The 10,821-nt window shown below is 27.8% G+C and overlaps 1 protein-coding gene across 1 annotated transcript; it reads right to left on the reverse strand.

The window, feature by feature from the left end:
- Positions 1-3,960: 3,960 nt before the first annotated feature.
- Positions 3,961-4,323, reverse strand: LOC131624566 (L-Ala-D/L-amino acid epimerase-like). Its single transcript, XM_058895515.1, has 2 exons — positions 4,288-4,323; positions 3,961-4,212 (listed from the first exon to the last, which is right to left on the reverse strand). Exons 1-2 carry the CDS (start codon positions 4,321-4,323, stop codon positions 3,961-3,963), a joined length of 288 nt encoding a protein of 95 aa, XP_058751498.1.
- Between the last annotated feature and the right edge of the window lie 6,498 nt (positions 4,324-10,821).

Genomic DNA, 10,821 nt, shown 5'->3' on the forward strand with positions numbered 1-10,821 from the left:
AATTTGGTGTTGGGGAAGAGGTAAAATATTGAAATTTTTTACATCAATTAATCAATAATACAATGTGAATATGGTGAATAAAACTAATATTAAGGTTGCTAATTTGAATTTATATATAATATGGGTCATTCATTTTTAATATATTAACTAAATTACTTAGTGATGAAGAAAATCAAAATTTGATGTCGGGGAAAAAGAAGAAAATTGAAATTTTTTACATTGATTAATCCATAATGCAATGTGATTATGTTGAAAATAATATAATATTAAGGTTGGTTAATTAATTTTAATTATTAAGTAAATATATTAAATATGGATCATTCATTTATAGTATTTTAACTTTGTTACCTAGTGAATAAGAATCCCAAAATCTAATGTTGAGGAAGAACGAAAATATTAAAAAAAAATTTACATCAATTAATCCATAATAAAAAAATATGGTGAAAAAACTAATATTAAGGTTGCTTATTTAAATTTATATACTGTAAGGGTCATTCATTTTTAATATTTTAACTTAATTACTTAGTGACAAAGAAACCCAAAATTTGATGTCGGGGAAGAAGAAAAAATATTGAAATTGTTTACATCAATTAATCCATAATACAATGTAAATATGGTGAAAAAAATAATATTAAGGATGGTTAATTAATTTAATTATTAAGTATATATATAAATAATATGGATTGTCATTTATAGTATTTTAACTTTGTTACTTAGTGAACAAGAAACCTAAAATTTGGTGTTGGGAAGAGGAAAAATATTGAAATTTTTTACATCAATTAATCAATAATACAATGTGAATGTGGTGAACAAAACTAATATTAAGGTTGCTAATTTGAATTTATATATAATATAGGTCATTCATTTTTAATATTTTAACTTAGTTACTTAGTGATGAAGAAACCCAAAATTTGATGTTGGGAAAGAAAAAAACAATTGAAATTTTTTACATCGAATAATCCATAATACAATGTGAATATGTTGAAAATAATATAATATTAAGGCTGATTAATTAATTTTGATTATTAAGTAAATATATAAAATATGGGTCATTCATTTATAGTATTTTAACTTTGTTACTTAGTGAACGAGAAACCTAAAATTTGATGTTGGGGAACATAAATATTGAAATTTTTTACATCAATTAATCCATAATAAAATGTGAATATGGTGAAAAACACTACTATTAAGGTTTTTTATTTAAATTTATATATAGTAATGGGTCATTCATTTTCAATATTTTAACTCAGTTACTTAGTGACAAAGAAAACCAAAATTTGATTTCGCGGAAGAAGAAAAAATATTGAAATTTTTTTACATCAATTAATCCATAATACAATATGATTGTTGTAAAAAAATATAATATTAAGGTTGATTAATTAATTTTAATTATATATATATATATATATATATATATATATATATATATATATATATATATAAAATATGAGTTATTCATTGATAGTATTTTAACTTTGTTACTTAGTGAACAAAAAACCAAAAATTTAATGTTGGGGAAGAGGAAAAATATTGAAATTGTTTACATTATTTAATCAATAATACAATTGAATATGGTGAACAAAACTAATATTAAGGTTGCTTATTTGAATTTATATATAATATGGATCATTCATTTTTAATATTTCAACTAAGTTACATAGTGATGAAGAAACCCAAAATTTGATGTCGGGCGAGGAAGACGAAGAAAATTGAAAATTTTTACATCGATTAATCCCTAATACAATGTGAATATGTTGAAAATAATATAATATTAAGGTTTATTAATTAAGATTAATTATTAAGTAAATATATAAAATATGGGTCATTCATTTATATATATGATTTTAACTTTGTTACTTAGTGAATAAGAAACCTAAAATTTGAGGTTGGGGAAGAACAAAAATATTGAAATTTTTTACATAAATTAATCCATAATAAAAAGTGAATATGGTGAAAAAACTAATATTAAGGTTGCTTATTTAAATTTATATATAGTAAGGGTCACTAATTTTTAATATTTTAACTTAGTTACTTAGTGACAAAGAAACCCAAAATTTGTTGTCGTGGAAAATAATTTGAAATTTTCTACATCAATTTTTCCATAATACAATCTGAAAATGGTGAAAAAAATAATATTAAGGTTGATTAATTAATTTTAATTATTAAGTGTATAAGATAGAAAGCTAATCCTACCAAGTCTATAGAACTAGGGTTTCAACAATAAAAGGTAAAGACATTAAAATTAAAGCTAAGAAAATAGAGATAAAAATAACTTTGTTGATTTCTTTGATTGATTTTTCTCACCTCTCAATGAGTACATATATAGTTGTAGAAGTGGGTATTAACTAAAAGCCCAATAACTAATTAAAGGCCCAAATACTACTAGAATCCAATAACAATACTAATAACTATTAATATAAATTCTATAATACTCTTCTATCATTGCCAACCCCTTCAAAACAACCTTGTCCTCAAGGTTGTAAAATAACACTTAAACTGCATAATTGTTGTGGATACATTACTCTTTCCTGGATCCCATTGCTTGAATTTGGAAGACTTTGAAATCTGTTCAAATTTCCAGCAATCATCTTTATAGATACACTTCAATGCATTCTCAACATTTAAAACAACTTTTTTTCTCTTGAATTCAAAAACTACAGCCAGAAGTGTAACCTCAATTTCCTGCAGTGATTTCCCTTTTGTTTCCAGAATATATTTCTTCACAAAAACTACAGCTAGCAAACAAAATGCACCGAAAATATCGTACAAGAGTTGTGTTCCCATTTGTTCCAGCCAACGCAAGAAAGTGCTATCAGCAATCTTGCTCTTCACCAGTGCTGGCAGTTGATTCTCATCACCTATAAGAATGCAATGCTGAAGACCTTGTAGTTGTAAGAGGATTATTGTTGATTCACACTCTTTTAACTTAGTCGCTTCGTCAATTACTAGCCGCTTCATCATACCTTCAGTGTACAGTTTAATTGAACTATAAATTGTACACAAAATTAGACATGCATTGGACAAACAAAAAATTTCTATTTAATTTCTCCCCTTGAGTTCAGGAAGCAGAATAGAACTTGAAAGCAAACTGAGTGTTTTCAAACACTCGTCTATTTCAGAGCTTGATGGTAGAAAACAAGAAGGAATTCTTTCTTTTTCACTAGCATCAAGAGTTTTCTTAAATTTTGCTTGATACAGTGAAATTTCAATAGACCTCAATAATACAAGAGCCTGAAACAATTCTTTTACAGTCGCAAGTGAAATGAAAGATTTTGGCAAGTGAGTATATAAGGTTTTTATCAAAGACTTGAGCTTCTCACTTAATTCACAAAAGCTCTTCTTCACAAATTGTTCCAATGTCATGAAACTTTCAACTTTTTCCAGCTTAGTTAATGATCTTTTGCCCCATGTTTTAACAGCTAATAGCATGGCCTTTTCAGTCAACTCAGTATTTTGATTTGATAGTTGGCATGGAAACAGCTTCTCATTCACCTTCCATGTCTTGCTGGGAGGAGGTTTCTTCACTGATACAAAATCTCCTTCAACTACTAGCTTAACAACTATTGGCATCAGTATCTCACGAAGCTTCAGTCGTTCCATAAACTCCGCATTTCCGCCAAGGATTACATCCGTCCCACGACCAGCCATATTGGTGGCAATTGTCACTGCAGCAGAATCAGCAGACTTTGAACCCTCATAATCTGAAATGACAAAGCCTTGGAAATGGAGAGTATTTTTTAGGAACCCAATAATAAGATCATCATGAGTATGCATGTTCATACCATTCCAACTTGAGTAAGATACCATAACAGTTGTCACACCCTTGCTAATGGAGCTTAAGTAAATTGGTATGTGAATTTCCAATAATTTATTTCTATCTTTAACAGTGTTACTCTCATCAGCTGCAACAAATACTCCATATTTTTCTCTTTCTATGTTACTCATATATCCAAGACCATCTCAATCATCTCTGTGAACTAGTTGCTCAAATAGAATATGGGTCAACCCCATTTTGTGTAATTTCTCGAGAACTTCCACTGCTTCGTCAGAGTTATACCCTTCATTAGCATCGAGAATAAACTGACACTCGGGGTGAGCAACACGTATGGCTTGAAGCACTTCTATATCTGCATTCAGATTCTTTCCTACTTTCAGCTTTAAAGTCTTGAATCCTTGTTTATAGTACTTAGAAGCTAATTCAGCTGCTTCACCCTAAGAAACAATCGGGATTGTTATATCAGTGGTTATGGTATTTGAAGCACCACCAATAAACCTCCACAAAGGCACCTGAAGACTACTCGCAACAGCGTCGACTACTACCATCTCTACTCCAGCTCTAACCTGAATCAACAGACATCTATCCGGTCCTTCAGTAACATTATGAGGCAGAGACTTAAGATTACACTACAAATCAACATCCGAAAACTGCTTCCCAATAAGCCTCTTAATCTGAGAAATTGAATTCTTAGGGTTCATCCTAGTCGAAGCAGCACCAGCACCACCAATGAAATCTTGCTTATACTCAAAACACACAATAGCAGGGATTTCACGTTGAGATTCATCGTTTAACACAACATCAATCCCTTCGTTTTCATCCTCGCTTTCATCCTCTAAAATGTCCTCTGCGTATAACGGGAGACTGCCAATAGACAGAAATCTTGAATTTCTTGTAGAAGACACCTTTGAACCTGGCAGTAGCGAAACTCCGGCGACATCGAGGGAGATTTCGTTACGAAAAACAGAGTATTGGTCGTGGTTGTCGGAATTTAGGGATTCGTTAGCGGCGAGAGCAAGAGGAGTGAGAGTGGTGTGGAGAATGGCTTCGGAGGTTTGGAGATTCTCTGGTTCCACAGAAACGAATGATTTGGATTGACTGGGATTAAGGTTAGGATGCCCATTATGGGGGTTCCATTGATTCTGATTGTTCCATCGATTAAGACGGCTGGGTGGAAAATTGGGGTTTTGAGAAGGTTGAAAGGGTGAGTTGCGAGCAGAGGTACTCAAGGTTTGGTCGCCATGGATGGTTTGTAGCTTGAAGGTAAAAAAAAAAGGTTTTGTGGTTCGTGCACGCTGAATCAGTGAAAGTGTCGCCAATTTCATTTTCGCAAAACAAGGATAAACATTTTTTTGGAGTTTTTCTTAAAAGAGGGATGATTCACTTGGAGAGACCTATCAAAATCTCTTATATTTTTTGAATGAGTTTGATATTGATGATAAATTGTGGAAGAGGTGTTTGTTGGCTGGAATTGTTGATGATAATTATTGTTGCTATATGAATAAGGAGATGATGAATAGGATAAATATGGGTTATGATTAGGTGGATGTGGTGAATACCCATGGTTTGGATACAAACTTGGTGATGATGATCCATGAATGTAACAAGGTGTAAAAAGTTCCCATGGAAATGATGGAAAGGATGGTGTGGTAGGAGTGGTGTCTATGGTGGAGTAGTATGGAAATGAAGGTGTGTGATAAGGATAATCCATTGGAGGATTTGAGTACATGGATGAAAGCACCAATTGATAGGAAGCTAATCCTACCAAGTCTATAGAACTAGGGTTTCAACAATAAAACGTAAAGACATTAAAATTAAAGCTAAGAAAATAGAGATAAAAATAACTTTGTTGATTTCTTTGACTTTGATTAATTTTTCGCACCTCTCAATGAGTACATATATAGTAGTAGAAGTGGATATTAACTAAAAGCCCAATAACTAATTAAAGGCCCAAATACTACTAGAATCCAATAACAATACGAATAACTATTAATATAAATTCTACAATACTTATTCATTTATAGTATTTTAACGTTGTTACTTAGTGAACAAGAAACCTAAAATTTGATGTTGGGGAAAAGGAAAAATATTGAAATTTTTTACATCAATCAATCCATAATACAATGTGAATATAGTGAACAAAACTAATATTAGGTTTGCTTATTTAAATTTATATATAATATGGGTCATTCATTTTTAATATTTTAACTAAGTTACTTAGTGACGAAGAAACCTAAAATTTGATGTCTGGGAACAAGAAAAAAATTAAAAATTTTAACATCGATTAATCCATAATAGAATGTGAATATGTTGAAAATAATATAATATTAAGGTTGATTAATTAATTTTAATTATTAAGTAAATATATAAAATATGAGTCATTCATTTATAGTATTTTAACTTTGTTACTCGTTGAACAAAGAAACCTAAAATTTGATGTTGGGGAAGAACAAAAATATTGAAATTTTTCATCTATTAATCCATATCAAAATGTGAATTTGGTGAAAAAAAACTAATATAAAGGTTGCTTATTTAAATTTTTATATAGTAAGGGTCATTCATTTTTAATATTTTAACTTTGTTACTTACTGACAAAGAAACCCAAAATTTGATGTCGGAAAAAAAGAAAAAATATTGAAATTGTTTACATCAAATAATCCATAATACAATGTTAATATGGTGAAAAAAAATATAATATTAAGGTTGATTAATTAATTTTTATTATTAAGTAAATATATAAAATATGTATCATTCATTTATAGTATTTTAACTTTTTTACATTAGTGAACAAGAAATCTAAAATTTGATGTTGGGGAAGAACAAAAATATTGAAATTTTTTACATCAATTAATCCATAATACAATGTGAATATGGTTGAAAAAACTAATTTTAAGGTTGCTAATAAATTTATATATAGTAAGGGTCATTTATTTTAAATATTTTAACTTAGTTACTTAGTGATGAAGAAAGCTAAAATTTGATGTTGGGGAAGAAAAAAATATTGAAAATTTTTTTTATCAATTAATCCATAATACAATGTGAATGTAGTGAAAAAAATTAATATTGAGGTTACTTATTTAAATTTATATATAATATGGGTCATTCATTTTAAATATTTTAACTTAATAACTTAGTGATGAAGAAACCTAAATTTGATGTTGGGGAAGAAAAACAATATTAAAATTTTTTATATCAAATAATTTATAATACAATGTGAATACAGTGAACTAATATTAAGGTTGCTTATTTAAATTTATATATAATACGGGTCATTCATTTTTTATATTTTAACTTAGTTTTTTAGTGACGAAGAAATCTAAAATTTGATGTTGGGGAAGAAAAAAAATTGAATTTTTTTACATCAATTAATCCATAATACAATGTGAATATGGTTAAAAAATATAATATTAAGGTTGACTAGTTAATTTTAATTATTAAGTATATATATATAAAATATGGTTCATTCATTTATAGTATGTTAACTTTATTACTCTCTAAACAAGAAACTTGAAATTTGATTTTGGGGAAGAAGAAAAATATTTAATTTTTTAACATTAATTAATCCATAATACAATGTCAATATGGTGAAAAAAAAACTAATATTAAAGTTGCTTATTTAAATTTATATATAGTAAGGGTCAATCATTTTTGATATTTTAACTTAGTTACTTAGTGATGAAGAAACCCAAAATTTGAAGTTGGGAAAAAATATTAAAATTTTTTATATCAATTAATCCATAATACAATGTGAAAATAGTGAAAAAAACTGATATTATGGTTGCTTATTTAAATTTATATATAATATGGGTCATTCATTTTTAATATTTTAACTTAGTTACTTAGTGACGAAGAAACCCAAAATTTAATGTCGGGGAAGAAGAAAAAAATTGAATTTTTTTACATTAATTAATCCATAATACAATGTGAATATGTTGAAAATAATATAATATTAAAGTTGATTAATTAAGTTTAATTATTAAGTAAATATATAAAATATGTGTCATTTATTTATAGTATTTTAACTTTGTTACTCACTGAACACGAAACCTAAAATTTGATGTTGGGGGAAGAATAAAAATATTGAAATTGAACTACATTCAATGTCAGAAATCATTATTAATTAATATAACACTGAACACGGAACCTAAAATTTGATGTTGGGAAAGAACAAAAGTATTGAAATTGAACCACTACTAGAAATACTCTGTTTTCCTGCGGATTTACCTGCGGATTTGAGCAAAATTTCCGCAGGAAACATGTTTCCTGCGGATTTTCCTGCGGTATTTGGTCCCCAGCTAAAACCTTCGTGGGTAATAATTTCGGCAGAAAATTCCGCAGGTAAATCCGCTGTAAATTCCGCTGGTAAGTCCGCAGGTAAATCCACAGGAACGGTAAATCCGCAGGTAATATATTTCTAAAATTAAAAAAAATCTAAATTATTATTTGCTTCCTTATCATTATACAAAGGTAAAATAAAGAACAAAGTACTCACCTATATATTATTGAATCACCAGTTTACTAGATTTTCATTTTTATTTGCTTTATGAACAACAACCGTGAAAATACTAGCCACTGTCGATTAGGAGAGGGAAAAAATCGAGTATAGAGCCACAATCCAAAGTAAAAAGTACAAACTAACACAGAAAAATCCGCAGCAAAATAGTTTGGGTTTTTGTTTGAAATATATATTCCGCAGCAAAATCCGCAGGTATACCTGCGGAATTTTCTGCCAATTTATGAGCTGCAGGAAAATTTATTTTATTTAATAAAGTCCCCGGAAAATCCGCAGGTATACCTGCAGAAAAATTTCCGCAGGTAAATCGGGTATTTCTAGTAGTGAAATTTATTTTATGGAGTAGAAAAGTTTGATCTGTTTAAAAGGAAACTTATTTGTTTCAAATTTATTTTCCGCTAAAATTAAAGGAATTAATTAATTTTTCCTTAAATATAATTTACAACGATTCTATGGGGCTAAATCCACCATGTTTTTTCTGATGACAAAAGTAGAAAAAAATCTTCAATGAGCTGAAAAATGACCAAAATATTCGATCGAAATATTCTGAACAAACACATAACAATTTCAATTAATCAATATTAAATTTTATTTGAAATTTTTGTTTTTTACTATAAATTCCATCGCCGTGACAATAATAGTGAAATATAACTAATGAAGCATATTACCAAATCTTACTAATTTTATTTTTATGAAGAACTTGAGAAAATGTTTGAAAATATACTTGTCCAAACATATAGAAAAACTAACACAATCAAAATAAAAATCTGCTAATATAACAACAACAAAGTTGTAAGTTTGGTGTACAGGAGCCTGTAGTGCCGTGCTTTTCCCTCACACAGAAATCGGCACAATTATGATTATTATCTGGACATGCTCCGAATGAAAAACAAGATCTCCCTTCAACTACAATAAAAAATTAAAAGTTATATTAATTTAAAATTTAAAACACTACCAGCACATTCTACAATAATTCTTTTGAAAATATAATAATATTTATGTTTGAAACTAATTTGTTACCTGCGACCATTGATGAAACAATGCACATAATTGCAAAGATGAATATAAGAGAATTGATGCGGTTTGCCATTATTTTTTATAGGTTAACAAGTAAAACCTTTTGCAATAGATTATTTATAGAGAAACACCCTAAAATATTTTAATCAAAATAATGGGAAAAATTTCAAAATTTTAATATTAAATATTACAAATCTCTAATTTTAGATGGGGAATTGTAAATTAGGAAACAAAATATATTTATCCTTTTAAAATTATTTTTATTGTATTAGTTATCTCAAATGGATAGTGTTTCTAAAATTAATAAAAAATTCTTAATACAATTAATCATAATTTCTTAACAAAAAGAATGGTTTGTTAATAATTTTTGTTTTAGGTCATGTTTGGCAAAATTAGCTGGTAGCTGATGATTGATAGTTGATAAGCTAACATGAGTGTTTGCTAAATTAGTTATTTTATTAGTTGATAGATACAAAATGACATAAAACGACATTTTAATTAAAGATGATAACAATTTATTTTTGTTAAAATAATAGTGATATAAGTATAAGAAAAAGTAACAAATTAAAAGTTACAATCTCAAAAACTACTTCAAATAGCTTTTGTAGAAAAAGCTAAAAACTAGTAAAAAAAATTTACAAGTTAAAAGCTACAACAGAGTTAGTTACCAACTAGAAATTTTCATTAATGTGGGCAGAAAAGTTAAAAGCTTGAAAACTAAAAGATCTTTTTTGAGGAAAACTCTATACAATTGTTTATAGTTAAAAAAGAAAAATATAATTAAAAATTGTGAAAAACAATAAGAATATAAAATTATAATATTCTAAACTAAAAACATCACAATCAAGTAGTGGAAATTCTATAATTTTTTTGTTTAATTTACTAATTTATTTATAATTTTTAAATAATTGACTATTTTATTTATATAAAACCAAAAATATTTTTTTAGTTTAATTTACTAATTTATTTATAATTTTTTAAATAATTGACTATTTTATTTAAAAAAATTTACAACTTTTTATTTAAATAATTTTTACTATTTTGTTTACAATCTTTTATATTAGTTAATTTTTTATTTCATATGGCATTACCTAGTAAATAATAATACACACTTTTAATAGTCATTATATAATAAAATATGTAAAAAATTGTAGTGTTTTACTAAACAATAATAAAAAAAAAGTTTATTATTTTATTACTTCTTAATTTGTTAATTCATATCTCATAAATTGTCGAGCTTCATGGTTGCAACTTGCATCTACCATTCATGTAATGTAAGTGAAACAACATGAAAACAAGTTTTTCAATTCATGGTGATGTTAGACGTAAGTATTCAAATTCTAATTTTTAACAAGAAGCGTGCGGGAAAAACCCGCCCCATACATCCTGCCCCATTTTAAAAGCGGATTAGGCGGGGGCGGACCAACGTAAGGCATCTAGCCAAAAACCTCGGCCCATTCTGCCGAAAATGGCGGGGCAAACGAGCCAGCCCGACGGGTCTGACCTGTTTTATTGA

The sequence above is a fragment of the Vicia villosa genome, unplaced genomic scaffold (genome assembly GCF_029867415.1).
Source record: "Vicia villosa cultivar HV-30 ecotype Madison, WI unplaced genomic scaffold, Vvil1.0 ctg.000141F_1_1_1, whole genome shotgun sequence".
NCBI classification, from domain to species: domain Eukaryota; kingdom Viridiplantae; phylum Streptophyta; class Magnoliopsida; order Fabales; family Fabaceae; genus Vicia; species Vicia villosa.